This window comes from Rosa chinensis, chromosome 6 (genome assembly GCF_002994745.2).
Source record: "Rosa chinensis cultivar Old Blush chromosome 6, RchiOBHm-V2, whole genome shotgun sequence".
Lineage (NCBI taxonomy): Eukaryota > Viridiplantae > Streptophyta > Magnoliopsida > Rosales > Rosaceae > Rosa > Rosa chinensis.
The window spans coordinates 24,304,948-24,331,189 of NC_037093.1; the positions used below are offsets into that span (position 1 = coordinate 24,304,948).

General features: G+C 46.4%; 1 protein-coding gene across 1 annotated transcript; it reads right to left on the reverse strand.

Annotated features, from left to right (window-relative positions):
* Nucleotides 1–1,603: 1,603 nt before the first annotated feature.
* LOC112170548 (zinc finger CCCH domain-containing protein 19-like) lies at nucleotides 1,604–13,471 on the reverse strand. The gene is given in 11 exon segments (XM_024307878.2): nucleotides 1,604–3,838; nucleotides 3,936–4,090; nucleotides 4,926–4,996; nucleotides 7,859–7,909; nucleotides 8,016–8,075; nucleotides 8,331–8,458; nucleotides 8,565–9,468; nucleotides 10,012–10,199; nucleotides 11,496–11,575; nucleotides 11,660–11,687; nucleotides 11,690–13,471. Coding segments are annotated over 11 exon segments (5,133 nt in total). The 5' UTR covers nucleotides 13,173–13,471; the 3' UTR covers nucleotides 1,604–1,853.
* Between the last annotated feature and the right edge of the window lie 12,771 nt (nucleotides 13,472–26,242).

Below are 26,242 nucleotides of genomic sequence, written 5' to 3' on the forward strand. Positions count from 1 at the left end.
ACCAATTAGCAAAGAGTGCACAAATGACTACTCTATTTGCTTTAACAAAGCGGTGACATAACGGAAAGATTACTTTATAACGAAGAAGCATCATTACAAATATCACAGCTTTCCTAATATGTTACCGCATAGAGATATATCCGGCGACACTGAATTTCATCCTGCCCCTTGGAGGTTGCATCCATTTGACTTAAACAACTCGCCATCTCTCTAGGCCAGACAAGGCACACTTAAGGTGCATGCTGGGTCCAAGCCCACGTCACCCTACCACAAAGTGATAGGGGATTATTGCTAGCATAAATCTACAAGTAAATAAAAATAACAATAAAACATAAATGAACTTATGCTCAATCAAGATCTAAGAGTGGTTGGAGTTATATTGATATGAACTTATGCTCAATCATTTTTGAATCTTGGTCTAACGATGGAATCAATTATTTTATGTTTGAATTGTTTTATTTTCTATTATTATATCAAAATCTAAGAGTAGTTAAACATAATTTCTTTACTTACAGCATCTCCCTAGCTAAATTCAATTTTTAGCTATATATAACTATTTTTAAAGCAAAAATCAACTCCGACAGACTAGCTATACCCAAGTTAAATTTAGCTTTAGCTAAAATGGCTAGCTATATTTAACTAGAGAATCTTGCATAGCTAAAGCAGAAGTTATATTTCTCTCTTTTCTTTTGTCTACATGTCAGTTTACGATTCGATAAAATTTAGTATATTATTTACAAATAACTACTACTGCTGGAGCAACATTGTTAAATCAATAGCTATATTTCACATTTTTAGCTAAATTTAACTAAAATATAATTTCTACTGTTGGAGATGCTCTTAGTTATTAAGTCTTCTAACAGTATGTTGGCGCCTAGTTGAAAAGATAAAACACAAATTTCTTTTTAAATATCGAATTTGACACACACTTCTCATATGTCATCCACCGTGATGATAACTAATCTATTGAAGAGATTGCCTGTCATTTTTATTGCTGATAGAGCGTGCACTTGACGATTGACAGATCAATTGGAGTTACTCCTAGGAATCAAAGCAATTAAAATATGGTTGAACTGCGGATGATGAACCCTCATACTCTTATGATGGCTACAGACATACGAGAGCGCGCATGCATTGCTAAAACGTGAGGATACATATTTCTGTCATCTTCTTCTCTCCATCTCGGCGACTTGTTGACCTTAGATTTCTTTTTCTTTCTCATCGCCGCCCCGCGCCAACCCCCGCCCAAACACACATTCTTGATGCCAGTGATATTTGTATCCATGACCTCTTCAGTTCAGATATATAAAAAAAGATTAAAAGAAGTCGAACAACTGCCTAAAATCGAGTAATCGACGCTCCCAATCGCAATGGAAACTGTCTAAGATTTCCTGCTGTTTCATTCAACAATCAGCAAGGCACAGCACATGAGATCTACAATTCTACACTCTCTTATAAGGCACAACTTATATCAAAGAGTTACATACATATCAAAATATATAACTGGTCAGTAATGCTGGGAGAAAACAAGTCAACAGATAAAATTGCGGTACTATCATTTCAAAAGATTGGTTTGATCACCCTCCCCATCTTAGAATGCCCATCAACATAAAAGACACGGATGAAATTAGTTAGTATTAAGATGACCCCAACCACCATCTACTGAACTACCAAAACTACACTTTCTATCATAAATAAGGATTCTACTTGCTAAAAGAAGAAAAAAATTAAGCAAAACACTAAACTGCTGCCATTATAATAGATTGAAGAGGCTTATACAAAATAAAAAATTCTTCCAAGGGAGATATTACTGTACAGTATTACTGCTCCGCTGCTATTGAGTTCCAAAATTTTTAGTGGTCAGGGTGGAGATAATCACAAGATGATCCCTTTTTGCAGTGCCCACTCTCGAAGTACCTGCACACTCTCCCTTTGAAGGGAGGCCTCGAAGAACCTCCTCCCCCTCCGCTACCAAATGACGGCTGCCTATTCCAAGGCTTTCCCCCACCAAAACCAGAATCTCCACCATGAGAACCGCGATCCCTTTGATTTGAGAACCTATCTCCGTTCTGAGTTTGATTTGCAGTGGGAGCAGACCAACCAGAAATTGCATTCCCAAGTGCCGGCCCTTGACCAGGTGGAGCCCAACCAGGATTAGCACTTACAGATGGCGGTCCTTGACCAGGCGGAGGAGCCCAACTGGGAACTGCATTTCCACGTACTGGAACTTGACCAGATGCAGACCATCCTGGACTCTGACTAGGAGCAGCCCAATTCATGTTTGAATTTCCTGGTACTGGTCCTCCCCAAGCCACGTTTGGATTACCCGCCACTGGCACCCATCCAGAATTTTGACTCTCCTGTCCCATTCTTGGCACAGTACTTTGGTTATCAGAAACACTCGAGCCCCAAGGTACCTGAGGTTGTGCTGGAGGCTGAATGTATGATTGATTACTAGGAACTGGAGGTCTCCAAGCATCAGAGTTTGGAACACCCGAGAAGCCTTGTGCAGGGAAATTTCCAGCTGAATTTCCTGTATTAATAGATGAGGTACCATTGTTAGTAGGAGGCCAGTAACCATGGGACGGATGTTGGGCAGGGACATTCGTAGCATTATTTGGTTCTATCTTTTGGGATGGAGCACCTCCCCAGGGTTGAGATTCACTTCCGGGTACTGTACCAGAACCCCATGCTCGAGTATCATTAGCAGTGGTACGATTAGTCACCGACTGAACCAGATTTTGCAGATTTGAAACAATGTTTTGCACATCAGGTAATGGTTTCACCGAGGCATTGGCCAATACCGGTCCCGATACTGTTACTTGACCATGCATTTGAAGAGCATTGGGTGCTGCAGTCATACCAGTTAGAGAAGTTGATGGATCATTTCCAGAAACTCGCATGGCAGTCTCTGGAGTAAGTACCGCATGAGATTGCATCACTCCATTGCCTCCTGGACTGGGTGGCCAATTATTCTCATACGCTTGCCTCTTTGCCCCACTAATGGGAGTTTGAGATGGAGTAGGCGAAGGAAAGTTTGTTGTACCCCACCCATCTGAGGTATACTTGGGAACCTCAACTGATGATGGAGTACCCCTGCCTGTGGAAGATATAATTTCATTATGAGCTCCCCAGCTGCCTCCTCCAGATTGGCTTTCTAAACTCTGCTGTAATTGAGCTCCTTGAGCTTTCCCAGAACTTGCAGGCGTCAGATGTGAATCATGCACCATTTGAGCCTTTGCAATTGAAGGATCTTTCTGGAACTTTCCCACCAACGCATCAGTTACCAATATAGAATCTTCTTGTTTATCGGTGTTTTTCCACACTCTCAAGTTGGGAGGAAAATAGCCAGTGTTATTCCATTTACGCAGCTGTATCATGGAAAACGGTCCCTGGACTTTCCCAGATGGATCCTGATAATGCCATATTTTTTCAGTTTCATTGATATTGGCCACAGATTGTGCCACTCCTGTGGAAATAGGTGCCGCTCTATTTTCTGGTGCACGAGCAGGAGAGGCTTCAGATGGTACCACAGACTGTGTACTCCTACTACCTGTTTCTAGACTTGATATATTTTGTTTGTTCTCCCAGTAGTTTGTTTGCGGTGTCTCTCTTCCTTGACCCCATGCATCATTCACTATCTCACCAGCGCCAGTTGTATTCTCTGCTTTGTTGAAGATTCCTTTACCAGACATGCTTCTGCCGAAGTCACGATTCATATTGGAAAAGTTCCTAGTCCCACTCCAGGAATCATTCAAAGAAGATCCACCTCTTCGTGGAGAAATTGGCTCCCTCCCCTTCCTGCCAAAGCCAGACCCTGTTGGCCTAGTGTAACTTTCTGCATGAATTGAAAGCTATGTCATCTTTCAATAATCAACAAAAGATAGTTGCACTAGCAAATTTAAGATAATATTTCATAACATGTTGAAAGGGACCTTCTCTCTTATCACCTCCTTCATCTTCATCTTCCTCAGACTCATAACTTGGATCCATATTTGGATCAGCATGTATTTCTAGAGTTTCCTCCAGTCTACGCTGGCGTTCCTCAGGGGTCTTCAAAAGCTGCAACTTCTCTACACATTCTCTAAGCGTGAAAGGAAGTTAAGGATTACTTCACAGCTATCCCTCATCTTGTCAGATAACAGATATAACAGAAACAGCAACAACTACAGTTATAAAAGAAATTCAGTGTGTTTCTTTCCCATAAATGACAAAAAAAAAATTATATTATTATACTCCAAACAAATATGTTATTTAAAACTAAACAAACAAACAAAAACAATATTTATAGTGTTTGGCCAAGTAGCTAAGAGAAGGAACTTTTAGTCTATAACTGATGTTCTGTCATGCATCTGCAAACCTGACTGTTGGTACCATAACCCCTTGAGCTTACCAGAACATACCAACAGCCACAGTTTAATCCTCCTATTTATGGAAAGGCACCAATTTTATGTCCACCAATATGTGGCACCAAATCAGATGGAATTGGTAACACTACTACCAATAAGCCAACAGGACGTAAATTGTCTAAAATCATAGCAGATGAGTCACATTGGTTGAACATATGTCAGCTTTTCTAGCATGCTAAACAAATTTAAAACAAGTAAAACTAAAAGAAATAAATTTAAAAAAATTGGTGAAGACAAAATAAGCAGCTGAACCTTCCAATAAGAGAAATAAATGAACAAATTCACCTGCATTTTGTCTTATTCTTTTTATTCTTCATGGAAATAACTAACATACGAATTAGGTCAACTCACTCCAAGGCCACAGCCTTCAAAGACTACAAGTTATACCACAGGATCATAATAAAATTCAATGGATAACTCAGACCTCAAGAAAGAAAGCAATGGATAAACCTCCAAGTAAACAGTCAAGCATTGCACCCACAAGAATATATATTAAACTGAAAAAGAAAAGGATATTCTTTCCTACGGCCTTTTTCACTAGCTCGATCACGAAGGTGTTGAAGTCGCACTGTTTCCGTTTCCAACCACTGTCAGAATAAAATAAATAACTTAATAATGCAAAAAACAAAAAAAACAAAAAACAAAAACAAAGCTAATATAGCATCCATGATAAAGAACACTAGAAAACTCAATTGAATTTAAACTATAAGATTAAAAGTCCAGTCAACATTAGCCAGAATCTATGTTGGCTCTAAAACAAGAGGATAAGATGATGCTTGAGAAACAAAAAAAAATTATTAGAAACTGGAAAAAAAAAAAAATACAACAGACCAGTGAAAATGTGAAAGATCCACAAGAGCCTTGAATCAACTATGCTTTTTCCTTTTGGACTGGAAAACGACTACACTAAGAAACAGCATATACAACACTAAAACCCAACTAGAACTACAACACAGCAGCATTTCCGTCCAGCAAATTATAGATGCTGAATGCTCCCTATATATTGCAGAGGTAGAAGCCAATAGAGATGCTAAAATAAACCCTTCTGATTAAAACTCTACCTCCTTCACCCTTTGCATCATCAAAGACCATTTTATTCCTTTCCATCCACAAAAACCCAAAATACTGCCATCATAGATCTCCCCAAAACCAATCCCCTCTTCATTCTACCAAAAAGTTGTACCTCTCACAAAGTATAGCTCTTGCTAGTATGTCTACATCATAATTGCCTCATAATAAAATGTTAATGTCACCCTAGACATGTTACGTCTGGGATCTCTTCTTGCAAAAGTTAAATCTACAATTGCAAGTACTTTTTTATGAGAAACAAACTTTATTTAGAAACAACAAGAGCCACAACCTAAAATAGCACTGCTACTCCACCAAGAATCAGCACACTCGTGCCTATCTAGAACATCACATGACAGCAGCATTATAAATGCCAAACACTACCTAAACTCTGAAAAAGTACACCTACAAAGATGCCAAAAGAACCTTTTCCAATACATTCTTCACATCCTCACACTTAGTATCATCATAAATCTAAAATATTCCCATCATAAATCTGCCAATCTCTGTTTCATTCCATCAAAAAAGCTATACCTCACACAATGCAAGGGTCTTTCTAGGCTATACTCATGATGAAGAGTTAGATGTAGACATGTTACGCCTTAGCTATGTTATTGCATAAGTTAAGACAACCTTAAGACACAAATTTATTATATGCTTCATCATGGGTGGTATGATAACAGAAACAAAATAAAAATGACTGATAATACTGCAACCCAGAACCTGTAACTAAACCTCAAACCTATCTTGACAAAAGGCAAGAAACAGATTACAAATGTTGGATACTGGGGATGAGGATAGCAGCTATGTCAAACAGGTTTCCTCTTTACAAATCAATCTCCAAAGTTGTGGAACCAGACATGAAGGAATATTGTCTAAAATAATAAATAAAACTTTGTAGTAAATCAGGTAGGCTAGTTAGCTATCAAGACCTTTTATTTAGCATATAACTAAGATTTTAAGTTTCTAGAGTGAAAAGTGAGTCCTGCCAACATTAAAACTTAGGGCTAGTTTGGGATTGCTGTGACTTTTAAAAAAAAAACTGTTGTTGCTATATTGTGAGAATGATCAGCTGTGAATTAAAACAGTTTCGTGTTTGGTAAATAATATTTTTAAAAGTGCTGTCAGTACATAAAACAACTGCAGTGTGTGTTTTGATCCACAGCAGCTTCTAAAAGCAACCTCTGGGCTGCTTCTAAAATCTGCTGCCAGTGCCTATAACTTTCAATTAAAGCTGCTTTTTATTTATTTACCAAACACAATAAAATCTAAAATTTTGAACAAAAGCTGATTTTTTTTAAAAGCGAAGCAATCCCAAACGGGGCCTTAACCTATCACCATACATCTATCAATAAACAAACCCAAAAGGGAGTGAGGCTTGAATATACTGGAGATACTACCATTTGATGCAGAAAGACAGAAACAAGCTTCAGATTTTCTCTTCATTCTTTGCAGCAATAACATAGTTTTCTTAACAGGCCAATCATCATGAAATAGAATAGAATAATTTCATAAAAGCAACCTTAAAGATATCTACAGCTAAAATTTTCCTGCAAACTGTTTCCCAAATTCCAGAAACTCATCTTATTTAATACCTCTTGCAAACCAATCTAGCTAATGTACCCTATCACCTCCTAACACAACTTGGACATCAAACACTGAATCAGCCTCTTGCATTTGCAGAGACAACTTTAGTCATAGAAAGTAACTTTAGGCCATTTCAGTACCATCCATAAAGTTTCTCAAACTCAGAAACTCAATCGAATAACTGATGTCAAATTTCAAAAAATTAAAAATTTAAAAAAAAAGTAGAAAATAAAACCACTCTTCATTGAGGAGCATAAGTCTTCTTTGAGATCATAAAGACATTTAGACAGAGGAAAAGGCCTCATTGATGAGCAATATCAGATTTTTGATTATCAATGCATCAAGATGCCCCATATATGCAGCTTAGCTACCAATAATAAGACAAGTGATAATATAAAAGAGTTCTTAAGAGTCTACAAATTTGCTGAACTGTACGGGAATTTGATAAGCTACAGACTTCCAATAACAAATACGGATTTATCAGATTAAATATGTGGGCTTCATTTTATTTTTCTCTCTGTTCTGCACACAGTTCACTTGGAATACTGTTAGCTGCCATTGAACAGCAATATCTCTCCATTCTGTTTTCTACATAATCACACTTTTCACCAATTGTTTCCTTACCTCAAACCCCACCAGCCTAAAAGATTATTCTAACGATTAATCCCCAGCAATTTCTAACCTCAATGAGTTTAAGATGTAACAATCAAATTCAAATGCAACTTGTGCAACATGCAAATAATGAAGAAAGGTAAAAAGCAATACTCTTTCCAGAAAAGGTGCGAGGAACTTACATCTTTGACTCTGACCGGTTGCAGTACCACTGCTTTCTCTTGAACATCACCCTACAAGCACCACTTTCTCAGGACAAGAACTTCTCAAACCAGGAAAATAAAATTTTTTTTTTTTTTTAAATATCCCAACAACAACAATAATAGAGCATAGAATTACCACAGTTAGCCGGTTGATAAGTCCACATTTTATGCTCTGTCGCAGTCGTTTGCATTCATCCTAGCAATAAAACAAATAAGCAAGTGACTAACATCGAAATTGAAACAGAAGAAATATCTTCCTATAACAACTGTTGCTCATAAAGCTTCAGGTCTCATTTTGTCAATATTGCTAAAGTTCATCCCCTTCAGAACAAGAGGATATCCAAATCATGTCTGTATTGGTGACATTTGTGAAACATTTAGTTATGAAGATTGTGATAAAACTAATTCTCTCACTCTTCTAATTATAAGGAAACGTTATATGCTAAATCACCTCAGTAAACTCTTGGTTTGAGATGATATCAATTGTAACGATCTCTGTCTTGTTTAAGTTTAAAATCTCTAGTAAGATGTCTGTCATCCTTTTACCAACTTTATATGGCTCAGCAGCTTTGCATGTACCTGTTCAGAAAATCAATATGAAAAATGAACTTTACAAGTTGGAGAGATTTCACGCCTACTTTAGCCAGGTCAAAACTACAATGAAAGACAGTAAATCAATAATTACCTATAACTTGGACCAGCCTATACAAATCTTGCTTTTGACCACTACCAGAAATTCTAATTCTGACAAAAGAACCAGCAACCTTTTCCTGAAAGTTATCTGTATCTTCAAGTAGATCTTCCACCAAATTACGTCTTAAGTAAATTAAATTAATGTTGTGAATATCAATCGCTGCAAAATCCTCGACATTAGATTGAGGTTCATTCTTTTTACGTTTGCGTTTCTTGTCCTTACTGGCTTTTGCCGGAGTATCAGAATGCCCATCAGCCTCCAACTGATTACCTTCAGTATCAACGACACTTCCCTGATGATCATCAACCTGAGAATCCTCTTTCATAAAAAAGTGAGATTCAAGAAGCTTTAACATTTCAAAATGCCCAACACGTGGTTTCCCAAATAAACTTTGAAGCCTTAAATCACAAATTATCTGACTTTTCCGGCGAGGGTCACGAAGTTTGTTCCTTTTTATATATTCTAGCAGGAGAGCCTGAACATCAAACTGAGATAAAGCAGAACTGTCCCCATTTCTCATATGCATAACAAACTCCAAGAGTTCTTTTGATGCCCATTCTGTATTGTCATCTGCATATCGGCCTCCGGAACCAGTTGCTGGACTTGATGAGTTTTTTCCCTTTGCACGGGTCTTCAACCGTTTTTTACCCTTTCTTCTTTTAGAGTTAGTTGAATCCAAATTCTCAGAATTATCGGAATCAGACCCTCCATCAATATTAGCATCATAAGGTTCATCATGTGACCCATGTTTATTAGCATGCCCAGCTGATCCTTTCCATGGATTCTTGGCCTGTGAAAGATCATCAAGCGTTAGAGATAACCTCTCCTTTAAGTCTGTCCAATAATCCTTGAAGAGGTACTCCCAGCTGCTTTTATCATCAAAATCTACTGCATCCTGCACAAGCACAGAACAATAGGAATGAACATGTAATGTGAAGCAGACCTGAAAAATCACACTTCAGACTCCAAGCAAAGAAAGAGTAAAGGAAGCAGAAACATAAAATGCAAAATACTTTCTTAAAGACGAAAGAGTTCTTAAGTTTGGACTAAAAATTAAGATTATATGAAATCCAACTGATGATGCATTCAAAAGATTGTTGCATCTTTAACTTGAAAGAAATAAAAAGGCAATTACTCGGGTGCCATACAAAACTAATTTCAAAAGATTGTTGTATCTGTCAGGGTTTATCTCTTTCTTCTTCTAAATGATCCACAAATGCACCTGCAGATGTAACCTTTCTTGTTTCTTTTCTATTACCTGCTTTCTAGGATGTAATAAGTTGATTTGACCACACATTATTTCCACATACTAAAATCCTCCAATGTAAAATATATACAATATATATGCATATGGTTCACCATATAGTAACAAGGTTAGCAAGAGTTAAATACAAGAGAATTATCCAAACAGAAGATGGATGGAAAAAGGCAGACATACCTTCTCCTTGTTTCCATGTTCGTTCTTTTCAATCAACATAACAGTTTTCATGCATGTCTCACAAAAGCCTTTGTTTCCTTTAATGCATAAGATAACAGCATCTTTGGTACACGCCTTGCAGAGGGAAAAGGTGCATGTATAACACATGTAGTGGGCATTCTTCTCACAGTTGCTACAAAGGTGCCAACCTATTTATAGATAAATTAGTTACTTCCAAGCAACTAAAAGACATGAAAACCATTTTGAAATACGCATTTCTCTAGATGATAAGGAGTTGAAGTAACCAAACCATACATATCAACGAGTAATACCTGATAAAAGTATACTTGGATGAAGAAATCAAAATACCAATCACACTAACTGAAGCCTCACTCTTCAAAAGACACCGACTACTAATGCAAAAAGACTAGGTCATACAAGAGATGAGAAATCACCATTGACATACACAGGATTTCAGGTACCGAGCAAGAGTCTGAATGCCAAAATATAATTGCTGTATCCTTGCACATATCATAACAGGTAACTAATATTTCCTAGGACATGGTTATCTCTGGCAGGAGGTAGAAGCTGGGTACTGGTTGTGTTACTTTACCTGGTAGCCAATGAGGTGGGGGAAGGCCTAGTTCTAATTGTTACCGTTGGGCAAACTAGAATAATTTTTAACGTTGAAAATATCTTGGACCACGATTCGGGCGGGTAAAAAGTATCAAGAGGTAATCCCTGTTAGAGGTTGACAGTGCAATATATATAAACTCAACGATAATACCTCAATTGCCCAAAAGAGTGTCAACCTAAAACCTGTCATTTAGATGTGTCAGTAAGCATTCTTCCTAAAATCTCCATACCAATCGCTTGTGGCCCATATTTGTTTCTAATGATAATAGCGTACAAAAGCAACTCTCTCTTCCTGAAATCTCCAAAGCTCATTCCCGAGAAGAACCTCTTTCTCTACATCCAATCCCCAAAACAATTGGTCAAACTCTCACACTGGCTTCAAGGGTCTCCCTATATCTATCTCAGTGTGTGTGTCTCTAAATTTGATCTCTAACCCTTTTACTTTGCATATTATGTATGTTTTTCGAGTTTGATTTCTGAAGTTTGCTTACATATTAGTGGAAGTTTGGCACATACAATCTAGGTGAACTTTGACATGATACTCTAGGTGAAGTTTACAACATTCTCTTCTTTTTCAGTGTTGGTCTCTAAAGAACATAAAACTAAAAAACACGAAAGTTTTCAAAGCAACTAGCATTAAACTACGGACCCAAAATTTTCTTGCTGATATATTGGCGGTAATTTTGATTATTTGACCTTGCTGGCAACTAATAAAACTTACTTTATGAACATGAAAAAAGTAAGCCAATTTATTAACATGGAATCTCCAAAAATTAGACATCTGAAAGACAGGGAACAAGTAAACAAACAAAAAAAATTGTTTTAAAATGGATTTGGTGAACAGTAAGATAATTAAGGCAGCAACGTACCACAATTCCATCGACCCTTGGCCCGAAAGAATGCCTCGTCACGATTAACACACGAAGGATGATATGCCTTGGGACATCCCCTGAAAACAACCAACAAAATCAGTATCATTCAATCAATCACAGCAGAAAAAGGAAGCACAACAATGCAGTAGAGATAAACTGACCTCCGGTCACAAAGCACGAGCTCACCCCATCAAAGCAAATGAAGCAGACATCCTCTTCCTTCTTCTTTGAGAGGACCTTTTCAGAGGCCGCCGCCTTAGAATTTTTCCGGCGCTTCCTCTTTCCACCAACGCCAGAGGTATTAGTATCTTCTACCATCTCCATTTCTTCCGCCTCTTCCTCCTCTGCTGCCTCCATCTCGTCTGCCTCCATTTCTTCTGCTCCTTCTGCTGCCTCAGTCTCCTCTGCCTCTGTGGTCTCCTCCATTACATCGTCACTCACATCTGCCTCAACCGCCTCAGTAGTCACAACGGCCTCATCAGCCTCATCAACCATGTTGGTCGCAGTAGCAGTCAACTCATGTCCTTCTACTTCAGCCTCTTGTTCCTCCTCCCCGGACACCTGAGTCTGAATGGTATCATCAACCATGTCTTTCACATTCAAATTCTGCTCACCTCCCTCTGCTTCCGCCTCTTGTCCCACCTCCCCAGACACCTGAGTCTCAATGGTATCATCAACCATGTCTTTCACATTCAAATTCCGCTCACCGCCCTCAGCTGCCGCCTCTTGTCCCACCTCCTCATCCTCAATGGTTGTATTAGCCTCATGTTCCTCTACTTCCGCCTCTTGTTCCTCTTCCCTCGACACCTGAGTCTCAACGGCGCCATCAACCATGTCTTTCACATTCAAATTCTTCTCATCTCCCTCTGCCTCCGCCTCTTGTCCCACCTCCACAGCCTCCTCAGCCTCAATAGCTGCATCAGCCTCCTGTCCCTCTACTTCAGCCTTTTGTCCCTCCTCCCCAGCTGCTTCAGTCTCAATGGACTCATGAACCATGTCCTTCACATTTGCCTCATCTCCCTCTGCTTCAGACAGTTTTCCCTCCTCCACAGCCTCAGTAGTCTCAATGATCTCATCACTCTCTGTCACAGTCACATTAGCCTCATGTCCCTCTGCTGCACATCCGTTTCCCTCCTCCTCCATGGCCTCACTCTCAATAGTCTCATCAACCATGTCAGTCACAACACCTTCCTTCCCCTCCTCCACAGCTTCAGTCCCATTAGTCTCATCACCCATGTCGGTCGCATTTACCTCATGCACCTCTGCTTCATTCCCCTTCCCCTCCTCCACCGCATCAGTAGTCTCAAGCGTGTCCTCCACATCCGCCCCATCACTAGTCTCCAAGGTCTGATCAACCGTGTCCTTCAAATTCAAATCCGACACATGTCCCCCCTCCACCGCCTCGGCCTCAGCCCTACCCTCAGTCTCAATGGTCTCATCCACCATGTCCGTCACACGTCCCTGCTCTTCAGCCTTCTCTTCCTCCTCTCTGATCTCTTCTCTCTCTAATTCGACCTCCGCTTTCTCCAATTCGACTCCCTCTCCCTCCAATTTGACCTCCTCCTCCTCCTCTCTGTCCACTTGTACCTCCTCTGCCACACCTCCGACCTCCTCTCTCTCTGCTTCAACCACTTCCACTGCTTCAACCTCCTCTCTCTCCGCTTCCGCCGCCATTCCTCCTCTCGACAAAAATCAAAAATTTATCGCGAATTTCATACCGCAATTGCTGCGTTGTGCATGGCTGTTAGGGCAAAACCCAGAACCCAATTCGAATTCAAATTGACAATAACTATGGTACAGGAAAAACGAAAGAGAAACAAATCAGAGGTGAGAAATTAGAGCTTTTGAATTTTGAACAAGACAAAGCAGAGAGGAAGCTCCCTGTGAAGTGAAGAAGCGTTTTCTCGATACTCGATAGGGTTGGGCTGCGATCAAACGCAGGCTTTGTATGCCCCTCTCTCTATAGGGTTGTGCCTATTTTTGCATTATACGCAAAATCATGAGGGCACTTGTGGTATTTCAGGCTTAATTCCTCGACTCAATACTTCCCGTGACCAATAACTACAATAGGACCTGACTTTTTACCACGCGAAAGACTTAAATCACGCAGCCCATGCGGTCTGTTAACGGTAACGGGCCATCAACCACTCTGGAGCCCAATGACAAAAAGTGCACTATAATTTTAAACAAATTACGCCAAATGTCATCGACATTCAGTTCTCCCAATTCATCGATACTGATAGAAAGCTCAGACTGCAAAATCAATTGTCAAGCAAGGAAGGCTTTGGCTCCGGAGGCGAAGCAACAGGGAGAGGCTCCGACGACACTAGGCCTTCAAGGTCAGTAGCCTAAGAAATTTTTAATTACTGAGGCTCGGTGGGTATAGTTCTCTGATTACTTATTGGTTGTTTGGTTTGGTTTGGTTTGGTTACTGAGAAATCTGAAGAAAGTGAATAATAAATTTACAGTAAAATCCTAGATCTTACTGGCTTGGAAGGATTGATGTGTGTTGCAAGAGATCCAAGACCCAATAAGTATTGTCGGCGGAGGTGCCCAGAAACTCGAGTTCTGACCAAAACTCGAGAACGACAGCTCTGGCACATTTTCTCTTCGTTGTTGCGCCTTCCACAGTTCAAATGGAGCCACCAAACCACCCTAGAATTGAAGAGAACGGTGAGAGCTTTCCAACTGTATCTGTGGCGCCAAAATCCGTCACCGGACGGGGGAGAAATTGTCAGAAGAAGATGACTAGGTCGGGGTGAGAGAGAGAGAGAGAGAGAGAGAGAGAAGAGAAACTGTTAATGTCTAAAAGTCTAGCGGTAGCTGGACCCTAGTTAACGCTGATCCGGCAGGCGGATCGATACCTTTGTTGTGAATGGTTCCCGTTACCTGTCAAATAAAATACAATGGGCGTCAGAGGGAGACCGCGCCGGGCGGTCTTCAACTCTCCGATGCCTAAGTTAGTCAATGTATTTATGTTGACAAAGTAACAGTAGGTAAGTATTGAATGCGTAATAAATGAGGAGAGAGGAGAGGACCTTTTATAGGTGAGGAAGAGGATGATCTTCTCCTTGTTTTCGATGTGGGACTGATGGTGCTTCAGTTCCCAGTTTCAGTAGCTTCTGATGCCATCTTGACACGGCGCGTGGCGGCGCGTCGGCGGTGCTTTGGGGTTGATCCGGGGCTCAGGCGGTAACCCGGCTAACTGTCTTTACGTCAGTCACTCATATGGTGGGCGTTGGTACCCCCGGTGGTACCATGAGCGTGGCTCATTATAGCTAATTATGCTTGCAAATGGACATGCATGTACAAGTCCCCCAAATCCCCAGTCAAGGAGGGCAATCTTGGTTGGGGAGTTGATCAGCGGTTTGAAGCGTTTCTCCCGCTAGACTTTGCAGAAGCATAATTAGCGTCAGTGCGTTGTCAACCATGGATTTACTGAGCAAACGCTTTGTGCCCTTTCGGGTGGGCCCCTGCTAGGCCCCCCAGGGAGTCCCCCACTCCCCGGGTAAGATGGACCTCCGGATGGTCGTTGTTATTGTTTGTTGAGGGGGAGCTGCACGGAGCAGAGGGTGTTGGGTTGCGAGCCCAATCTTAGCACCCAGGTGACGGGGGTCAACGTACCTGATCAGGGCTGTCGTAGACTGTTGACTAGTCCCCGTGTCCCGTAGGGACATTCTGACCGTAACTCCGCGTGGCGGCGTTGTCAGAGAGGCGTGGCCTCGGGATCCGCCGCTGGCGGAAGTCCCCCCGCTAGATGTAGCAGGAAGCAGCGTCAAGTAGACGTGCTTGGTATTTTATTGAGCGGTGTTGCGCTGAATAAAGTACGCAGCTTGTCAAATGAGAAATGGGGTCAGCCAGCGGTGCGCTGTGTAGCGGAGGACGCCCCGTTTACCAAATGAGGAGAGAAGCTCCGCCGGCGGGGTTTCGCTCAGCGGAGACTCCGTCACTTGGAAGATGACAAGTGAGGATCCGCTGGCGGGGTTTCGCTCAGCGGAGACTCCGTCACTTGGGAGATGCAAGTGAGGATCCGCTGGCGGGGTTTCGCTCAGCGGAGACTCCGTCACTTGGGAGATGCAAGTGAGGATCCGCTGGCGGGGTTTCGCTCAGCGGAGACTCCGTCACTTGGGAGATGCAAGTGAGGATCCGCTGGCGGGGTTTCGCTCAGCGGAGACTCCGTCACTTGGGAGATGACAAGTGAGGATCCGCTGGCGGGGTTTCGCTCAGCGGAGACTCCGTCACTTGGGAGATGCAAGTGAGGATCCGCTGGCGGGGTTTCGCTCAGCGGAGACTCCGTCACTTGGGAGATGACAAGTGAGGATCCGCTGGCGGGGTTTCGCTCAGCGGAGACTCCGTCACTTGGGAGATGACAAGTGAGGATCCGCTGGCGGGGTTTCGCTCAGCGGAGACTCCGTCACTTGGGAGATGACAAGTGAGGATCCGCTGGCGGGGTTTCGCTCAGCGGAGACTCCGTCACTTGGGAGATGACAAGTGAGGATGGATCCGCTGGGCGGGGTTTTCGCTCAGCGGAGACTTGCCATGGTTGGGGGGTTTACTTGTCAGGTGGTGACTTCCCTTGGAAGCCAAAGAATGATGACGGTGGACACGTGGCTAACTCTGAGAGGGTTAGCGTCTGGAGGCTTGCCTCCTAAGCCTAGCCGTCTTCTCGTCATTAATGCGAGTAATGATGGATCTCGTAACCGAGGCGACGCCTCGGTTAATCCAGGGAGTTAATGAAGACGTGGGACACGTGTACGGTTGGTACGTGATGTAGTTTTGTAGCGGACGGCTCAGGATTATTTGATGTTGACATAAAAAGGGGGGAACTGAGCGAGTTTCGACATTTCTGGAAAATCTTCAAATCTGAGTTGCCTGCTTCGAGCCTTGTTCGCCTGCGAATTGCGAAGGAGATCCCCGGGTTTGCGTGGAGTAGTCGGACTGGAGAGGACGAAATCTGTTAGTGAAGACGAACTGCACTCCAAGGTCTTCGACGTGAGGTTGGTATTTCGGATCCTCTTCCTGTTTCATTGAATCTGCAATGGTGGTTTCTGGGTTTTGCTATTTCTGTTAATGGTATGATATTGCCTCTGTGCTGTTTTCGGAGGGTGTAGGGAGAGATTTGAGGGAGGTTATGGTGTTTGACAGAAAGTTGGGGTTTTGGGTTTTGCTAGACGGTCTAATCTGGGTTGAGCGTGCGGTTGTTTTTGTTTTGGTATTTTCGTGGGTAGTTGTTCTTGGCATCTTTGGCTATATCTGATGTGAGAGTAGGTTAGATCTGTATTTGTGCTAACTGATGTGGGTTTTAGGGTTTGGGATGGCCAACGTCATAGATATTTCGAGCAGTGAGGATTCCGGGTCTGACGTGTCGTTCAGCGTGGCGGATATGACCTTTATTGACTCGTTGCGTCCGTCTGCCCATGCAGGAACCTCACTGCCAGAACCGCTTGAAGTTGAGCCACTTCGGACCATCCCCTGGGAAATAGCTATGGATCGTGGCTCGCGTCCAGAGAGCTCTAGGGCGGGTGAGTTGGCTAGGCGCGACGAGCGCTTGGCGAGCAATAGTGCTGCTAGCGGCTCCGCTGGCGAAGGGGAAGCGCCGGGCCAAAATGTCGAGTCGGCGTGGTACCTCTCAGATGGCACCGCCGTCGACGAGGCAGGTGGGCGGATGGATGCCGCCGCTGTTAACCGGATGAAGCGGACGTTCCGGTTGCCGGGCTCGGTGAAGCTGCGCCCCCCGACAGCGGATGAGAAGGCCTCGATGCTCCCAGCGGGATGTGCTGCCGTGCACGAGGCCATATTCCGCCAAGGAGTGACATTCCCGCTAGTGCCCAATCTCCAAATTCTTGTGTGCGAGTTTGGTCTTGCCTTTGGGCAGATCTGTCCCAACATGTGGCGGTTGCTGTTGGCGATGAACTCCCTGTGGCGCTTGTCGGGGTGCGAGGGGCCTACCGTGGCGGAAGTGCTTCACTTCTACGAGCTAGTGTATGTGAAGCGCCGAGGTTGCAGAGGGTGCGTGAACCTAAGCCGCCGCCAGGGAGCGCCCAAGTTGATTGAGAATTTAAGGGACTCAATGTCCTACTGGCGGGGGACCTTCTGCGTCGCCACAGATGGCTGGGAGTACCATACTAGGTCGAATGTGGAGGGGCCGACGTTTAAGACTAAGTCGGAATTCCAGCCCATCCGAGGTTGGCAACTGGTTTCCGCTAAAACTAACTGGCGGTTTCAAACTTTTGCAAACCTGCGGTTTTTGCTAATGATTATTGTGTTTGTGCAGCGGGACTAAGGTATATTCTGACGCGCGAAGAGGAGTGTCGCGTGGCGAGGATCCGCGGCTGCTGGCGGAACCGCAATTTGCTTGACTTTCGTCTTCTGACCGGTTGGGAATTGCTGGTCGACCTGGGGCTAACTCGCTCTATTGGTGAGAGCCACTCCGCCACACCTCATCATTTTTTTTTTTTTTTTTTTTTTTTTTTTTTTGATCCGGACTGACGGGTGTTTGTGTTTTTCTTTTCAGAAACCCCGCCCGGTAACAAATCCAGTCGCGACGCTTTCGAAAAAGCAATGGATCGTGCCGAGATAGAAAATTTTCTGGAGGCTATGTATGCCGAGGGGTTGGCGGCCCAGCAGACGGTGGTGAACCCGGAGACGCTGGTGCTGAGCCAGTCTGAGGTTGCGGTGGAGCTGCCGATGCCGCACCACTCCCACCTGGGTGAGGATGGCCTGCCGGTAGTGCAGGCGGACACCCAAGTGGGTGGCGGGGAGAGGGGGAATGTTGGTACAAGGCCGCGGGAGCGGATGCCTACCACCCGGCGCGGTCCTCAAAAGAAGACGGTGCAGCCGACGGTGACTGCCACCGAGTCCCGGGGTGAGCCGCCGGTGCGGGTGACGAGGACCGCTGCTGGGACACAACGGGCGTTGGAGAAAAAACGCCGGCAGCCTGACTCCCCCGTCGAGGAAGAGGAAGAAGAGGTGGTGATCGGAGTCCGCCAACAAAAGAAGGCTCGAGAAGCTGCGTCGAAGGGTGCAGTGGCGGAGGGGGAGGCAGCAGCCGTCAGTGATCTGGACTCCTTTGCCGAGTATGCGCCATTCATGACAGAAGGGGAGCGGGCGTTCCTTTTCCATTTGTGCGAGCGGCTGGGGTTCGGGGGTCTGGCGGGCATATCGCGCCCGACGGCAATTGACCAATCGCCCTTCAGCTCGGCGTTTGGTCAAATATCTGCGGGGTTACATGATATGTTCGAGGCGGCGTCTAAGCAGCCCCGGATTGAGGAAGAGCTCAGGGGGGAGATCGGAGGTCTCCAGAGGGAGCTGGCGGAGGCCAAGGAGAGATTGGCGGAGGCCGAGCAGGGGCTGGCCAAGGCGGAGTGTGACTATGCGGACGCCCGCGGCAAGCTTAATGCGGCCATAAGGCGGGATCTGGAGAGGAATGAACGCGTCTCCCAGTTGGAGCAGGAGATCGCATTGCTGCAGGAGCGGATAGCCGCGAAAGATAAGAAGCTCATTATTGTGCAGCGGGAGTCTGCCGCCAGACTGGGTGAGATGCAACGGCTGGACGGGGAGGTCAACCGCCTGAAAAATGAACAGAGTTCTTCTGCAGCCGCCGCCGTTGAAGCGTTCAAGATGTCGGCGGAGTATAAAAAGACATTGACCGAAGCGGCGAAGTCTGGGGCCCGGGCAAATATAGACATGTTGACGCGGAAGGGCGCCATTGACTTTGTAAAGGCGTCACAGCCCGACGTGCCGGTGGTCGAGGGTGTCCCGCCGGAGACAGAAGTCGTGCCTCCCACTGCGGCAGGTACCCATTCGGGCAGCGGGGAAAGTGGCTCCCATCCGCCGGAAAGTTCCCGGCAGACTCCCCAGCAGACCCCGTCGGAGGTGTCACGTGCCGGATTTCTGGAGGCACACACCCGGGCGGATGGTACAATGGAGACTCCCAGCCCGACAGCTCGAGGGTCCGATCAGGCGAGCCGATCGGTCGTGCCGCCGCCAGTTGAAGCCGGAGAAGCCGAAGACAACCGCTGAAGCCAGCTGAGACTTCCATAGGTTTTTTTTTTTTTACTGTAATAATGAACTATTTTGGGTGGGGAGTCCCAGCCCTGAAATGAAATTTCAGAGTTTGACGTTTGTCATGATGTGTTTGTACCGCTAGAGTTTTGACGTAGAGATTTTTCTTTTGCCAAGCAATGAAACATTAAAGGAATTAAAATTGGTCCAAGTGCACCACGTAGCGGACGTGGTCCGCTGACGATTCCTGGCGTTGCCAGTTGCCCTCAGTGCTAGACTTGGTAACAATGGTTTGAATAATTCCTCGTTTCATTGATAGCTGACTGATCAGCGTTTACAAAAGAGGGGTAGTACCCGTTGGGTAGCTTCCCTTAGCTAAATATTGAACAAAAATTTAGCTAAGTCAAGATGCTCTTGGGTAGCGGCATGACTATTTGTAATAATACCGAAGGTGTTCGATATTCCAAGGGTGGGTCGTTGTGACGCCGTCCTTGTCCATTAAGTAGAAGGTGCCTGGGCTAATGACTTCCACAATTTTGTATGGACCTTCCCAAGTTGGGCGAAGCTTTGTTGGCGGTGGAATGACTTCCTTCATTACCCAGTCCCCCAGTTGGAGGTTCCGGGCCTTGACTCTGGCGTTGTAGAAACGCGATACCCGCTGCTTGTTTTGCAGGTTGCATAGGTGGGCCCTGTGTCGCTTTTCCTCCAGGAGGTCTTTGTCCAGGTTGATGCCGTCAGTGTTGGTCTCTGGGCGGTAGCCCTCGACTCTGGCGGTAGGTTGAGAGACCTCAATGGGCAGGACAGCCTCCGTTCCGAACATCATGCAGAAGGGAGTTTCACCTGTTGCGGAAGTTGGGGTTGTTCTGATGGCCCATAGAACTTCCGGGAGTTTCTCCGCCCATAGACCCTTTGCTTTGTCGAGTTTTTTCTTCAGCAGCCTTTTGATTATCTTGTTTGCTGCTTCGACCTGACCGTTGGTCTGGGGGTGGGCGACAGATGCAAAACTCATCTTAGTACCCAAGTTGGCGGTGAAAGAGATGAGCTCCTTGTTGTTGAATTGCGTGCCATTGTCGGTGATTATCGTGTGTGGGACACCGTAACGGCAGTAGATGTTCTTCCAGAGGAAGTGAATTACCTTGGCGGTAGTTATTGCTGTTAGTGGTTCCGCCTCTATCCACTTGCTGTCGTAGTCGATAGCCACTATAATGTACTTGAACTGGCCCTTGGCGGTTTGAAATTTTCCCATCAGATCCAGGCCCCAAGTTGAGTGGATCCATGGGGCGACGATGACCGATAGTGGTTCCGCCGGTGCATGCGGGATGTCAGCAAATTGTTGGCACCTGTGGCATGATCTTGCTACCTGGCGGGCATCGTCGCCGAGAGTAGGCCAAAAATAGCCTTGTCGCATTGTGCGATTGGCTAAGGATCTGGCGCCTGAATGGTTTCCGCATTCTCCGCTATGAATTGCTGCCAGAACGACCTTTCCCTCCTCTGGGGTTAGGCAGCGGAGGTTGGGATGGGTGAATCCCTGGCGGTACAGCTTGCCGTTCTGGATGTTGTAGCGAGTTGCCCTCCGCTGGAGTTGTCGCGCCTTAACCTTGTCGTCCGGCAATGTGCCGTTGCGCTTGTACTCAATGACTTCGTCCATCCAGCTGGTATTGACCTCAATGTTGAAGATCTCCGCCAGGGTTTTTGTGATACTTGGCTTGTCAAGACATTCCACTCTTGTGTCCGCTGGACTCTGATGTGGCTGGGCGGTTGCTAGCCTTGCCAGTGAGTCAGCCTTGGCGTTCTTTTCCCTGGGGATTTGTGTGATGTTATGAAATTTGAATTTCTTGAGGAGTGTCTTAACGTACCCCAAGTATGCCGCTAACTGTTGGTCCTTGGCCTGGAAGCTGTCATTGACCTGATTAACGACCAACTGGGAATCACTAAAGATGTTGACGCTGTCAGCCCCTGAATCGATGGCGAGGAGTAGGCCGGCAATGAGTGCTTCGTATTCCGCCATGTTGTTGGAGGCTTTGAAGTTGAATTTTAGTGCGTATTCCACATTCAGCCCCCCAGGGCCTGTGAGGATGACTCCTGCGCCGCTGGCCTTGGCGCTGGCGGAGCCGTCCACATGCAGGTTCCAATCTGATTGTAGGGGAGCTGGCTCCTTAGCGGTGACCATTTCCGTCCCGGGCTCATTCTCCGTGCTGGGACTGGGCTGGCGCTCAGTGAGCTCGGCGATGAAGTCCGCTACCGCCTGACCCTTCATGGCGGTTCTTGGCTTGTAGTCTATGTCAAATTCACTGAGCTCGATGGCCCACTTGCTGAGGCGCCCTGAATGTTCAGGGTTCTGCATTACCTGTCTCAGTGGTTGATTGGTCAGCACGTGGATTGTGTGCGCTTGAAAATACTGGCGGAGGCGCCTGGCGGCAACGATGAGTGCAAGAGCTAGCTGCTCTAAGGGTGGATACCTTGTTTCTGCCCCGTTCATGCCCCTGCCGGCGTAGAAAACTGGGAGCTCGTCCTGTCCCTCCCGCCGGACAATGGCGCAACTCACCGCTGATACCGATACCGCTAGGTATATGAACAGTGTCTCTCCTTGCACAGGGATAGAGAGTAGTGGGACTGCCGCCAGATAATCCTTCAAGCCCTGAAACGCCGCCTGACATTCTGGGTTCCAGTTGATGACTTTCTTGTGAGTTGTTTTGAGGAGTTTGAAGAATGGGGCACACCTGTCAGTGAGCCTGGAGATGAATCGAGAGAGGGCGGTTAACTTGCCTTGGAGGCACTGGACGTGTACCTTATACTCAGGGTCTGCCAGGTCGAGTATGGCCTGCACCTTGTCCGGGTTAGCCTCGATGCCTCGTTCACTGACGATATAACCCAGAAATTTGCTGGCGGTGACGCCAAAGAAGCATTTTTCTGGGTTGAGGCGCATGCCGTAGGCCAGGAGGATGGTAACTATGATCTTGAGGTTTGCCACGTGTCCGCTGGCCTTTACACTCTTGACCAACATGTCGTCCACGTAGACCTCGATTATCTTGCCCAAATGTTCAGCGAACATAGCATTCATCAGCCGCTGATAAGTTGCTCCGGCGTTCTTCAGACCGAAAGGCATAACATTGTAGCAGTAGAGGCCCTTGTCGGTGGTGAAGGTGGTACACTCCTGATCGCTGGGATGCATCTTGATCTGATTGTAGCCGGAGAAAGCGTCCATCATGCTGAGGAGTTCATGCCCGGCGGTTGCGTCAACCAGCTGATCAATGCGTGGGAGAGGGAAACTGTCCTTTGGGCACGCCTTGTTAAGATTTTTGAAGTCGACACACATCCGCTACTTGCCGCTAGGCTTCTTGACCATGACCAGGTTGGAGATCCATTGGGGATAGATTACCTGGCGGATGAATCCAATGCCCTGGAGTTTGGCGACCTCTTCTCCTATGGCGCGGTATTTCTCCTCGTCGAAGGCCCTTCGCCTCTGCTTGATGGGATGGAAGGATGGCTTAATGGTTAGTTTGTGTGTGATGATTTCGGGAGAGATACCTGGCATGTCCGCATATGACCATGCGAAAACGGCGGCGTTGTCCCGCAGGAATTGAGTGAGTTCTGCGGCTACTTCTGGGTCTAGCTGAGCTCCTATGCGGACTGTCCGCTCTGGGTGCTCGTCAGAGATGCTGATGACCTTCAACGATGTTTCAGGATTGACCGGTTCCTTCCTTACGTATTTCTCCTCCTCATCCCTAGGATCCTCGAAGATATCTGGTGGCGGTGCCTGATTTCCTACCGTTAGGATTTCGTGGCGGCGGGTTGACCGCGCAATGGTGGTAGAGTAGCATTCTCGTGCCAGTTGCTGACTTCCCCTGACACAGCCTGTGCCGTTGGGTGTGGGGAACTTCATGAGAAGCATGTATCCGGCGATGATGCATTTGAGCTTGTTGAGTGTCGGCCGTCCTATGATGGCGTTATACGAACTGAAACAGTCCACAATTATAAATTCGGTATGTACCTCCGCCATACATGGACTGGAGCCGATGGTTAACCGCATGTAGTCAGAGCCCAGCGGCTGAGTGATATCGCCGGAGAAGCTAAGCAACGGCTCATGGTCTTGTAGTAGTTTCTTGTTCCGCTTAAGGTTGTTGTAACAACCGCTGAATATGACATTGACAGCAGATCCGCTATCCACCAAGATTCTTCCTACTGACCATCTGTCGAGAATGGCATCGATCAGGAATGGGTCGTCATGGGGTAGATGTACTCCTCGCTCCTCCTCCTCTGAGAAGGTGATGGGCTCCCAACCGGACTTTGGGAGTTTGGTGGATCTCTCGTAGCGGATGTTACAGACTTCCTTTGGGTGATTGGCGCGTGCGTAACGCTTTCTTGCCCTGTGAGACATGTTGGTGATTGGAGCCCCGCCGTCGATGGTGTTGATGCGGCCCAGTGGCTCAATGTTGGCAATCACAGGTGGCGGTTGGCGCACCTTGAATTGATCCATCTTGCCGTCCCGGTATAGGGTCTCAATGGTTGTTTTGAGAGCGTTGCAACTGTTGGTATTGTGACCGCTGTCCTCGTGGTACTTGCACCACATGCCGGTGTTTCTTGGCTTACCCTTTTTGGGGAATCTCGGCGAGGGTGGCGGTGGTATCTGATCCTTGCACTGATTGTAAATCTCCTCGTACGAGGCTGTGAGGACGGTGAACACTGCATACCGCTGAGAGGATTCCGTCTGCTTGTTGCGATTGTCCCCCTGGGATTGGCGGTTGCCCTTGTAGTGGTTGTCTTTCTGCCTCTTGCTTTGGTAACCGCCCTGCTGCCACTCCCTCTTCTTGTCAGCTGGCGGTGCAGTGGGGGCTTTGCTGGCGGTCTCTTGATGGCTGGAGGAGGGTTGAGATGACTTTGTTGGTGTTGCTGGTGGCGGTGGGGTTTCTCCATATGTGATAAACTCTGCCTGGGCATGAATGACCGCCTCACTCATAAGGTGATCATACGCCGCATTTGGATGATTGTAGTTGAGGTGATATAGGAATGGTCCCTTGAGGAGTCCCTGCTTGAAAGCCGCCGAAGCCATTGTTTTATCGAGATCGCGGCACTGAGATGCTGCCGCTCGCCATCTTGTGACGAATGCCTTCAATGATTCGTCCCCTCCCTGTCTGACGCCAAACAACTGGCTCGTGTTGTGATGACCGGCGGACAACAAGATGAATCGAGAGAGGAAAGCATGAGATAATGCGTGGAATGAGTCGATGGACCCTGGCGGACACTCGAAAAACCAACTCATTGCCTCACTATCCAGCGTTTCGCTGAACAAGTGGCACAGGGTGGCGTCATCAAATCCCTTGTTGTTGGTGACCTTCTTGAACGTGTCCATGTGGACGAAGGGATCGGTCTTACCGCTATAATGTGACATTTTTGGGGTCTTTGCAAACGCTGGTCTGACGGCTTGCAAAATTGTGGCGGTGAATGGGCCTGGCCTGGACGCGAAGAGTGGGTTTGGGGCTGGCGCCGGGGTGCCTGCCTCCGCCAGGATTAATCTCCGTTCTAACTGCTGCATCCTCTCCAAAATTTGGGTGGTTGCGTCGCCCGCGGGGCCCGCTCGGGCGTTCCGCGGAGCGAACCCCCGCCCGGGAATGGGTAGATTACCCTCAGTCCTTGTTCTAGTCCTCGAGTGGTGGGTGCGCAGCGATGACTCCGCCTCCTGCTCCGGCAGGTGTGGGATAGGGGTGGTCCCATTCCTGCCAGCTCAGGTGGGCTTAGCGGTACCTGCATTTGCACGATGGGTCCTATACCAGCGGTAGGCCGGCTGTGTCTGGTGCTGTGTGACTGCTCACTTCGTGCAGGGTTGGCGTTTGCGTCCAGCGTTCGCCTTAGCTCGTCGAAACGTGTCATCAGCGTGGCCACTTGGTTTTGGGCCTCCGCCTTCTCCTTGCGTTCCTGCTCGCGCTCTCTGTTTGCTTTGTGGAGGTCCGCCAGCGCCAATTCATACAAGGCGGTGAGGTCCTGACCTGGGGGACGGCTGCTGCTTGGATTTGTTTCACCGCCTGGGTTGACCGGGGTGTTGAATAGTGCACGGTTGATGCTTACCGCTGGGCGGGCGGGTTGGGGAACGGCGGACTGGTCTGCCTGCTCCCCGATATTTCCCCCGCTACCGTTAGTCATGGTAACTGTGATGGGATGACCTTCTGTTCAAGGATTCCCACAGACGGCGCCAATGTTAATGTCTAAAAGTCTAGCGGTAGCTGGACCCTAGTTAACGCTGATCCGGCAGGCGGATCGATACCTTTGTTGTGAATGGTTCCCGTTACCTGTCAAATAAAATACAATGGGCGTCAGAGGGAGACCGCGCCGGGCGGTCTTCAACTCTCCGATGCCTAAGTTAGTCAATGTATTTATGTTGACAAAGTAACAGTAGGTAAGTATTGAATGCGTAATAAATGAGGAGAGAGGAGAGGACCTTTTATAGGTGAGGAAGAGGATGATCTTCTCCTTGTTTTCGATGTGGGACTGATGGTGCTTCAGTTCCCAGTTTCAGTAGCTTCTGATGCCATCTTGACACGGCGCGTGGCGGCGCGTCGGCGGTGCTTTGGGGTTGATCCGGGGCTCAGGCGGTAACCCGGCTAACTGTCTTTACGTCAGTCACTCATATGGTGGGCGTTGGTACCCCCGGTGGTACCATGAGCGTGGCTCATTATAGCTAATTATGCTTGCAAATGGACATGCATGTACAGAAACTGACGGGTAAGTTTCCGAAAATGAAAACT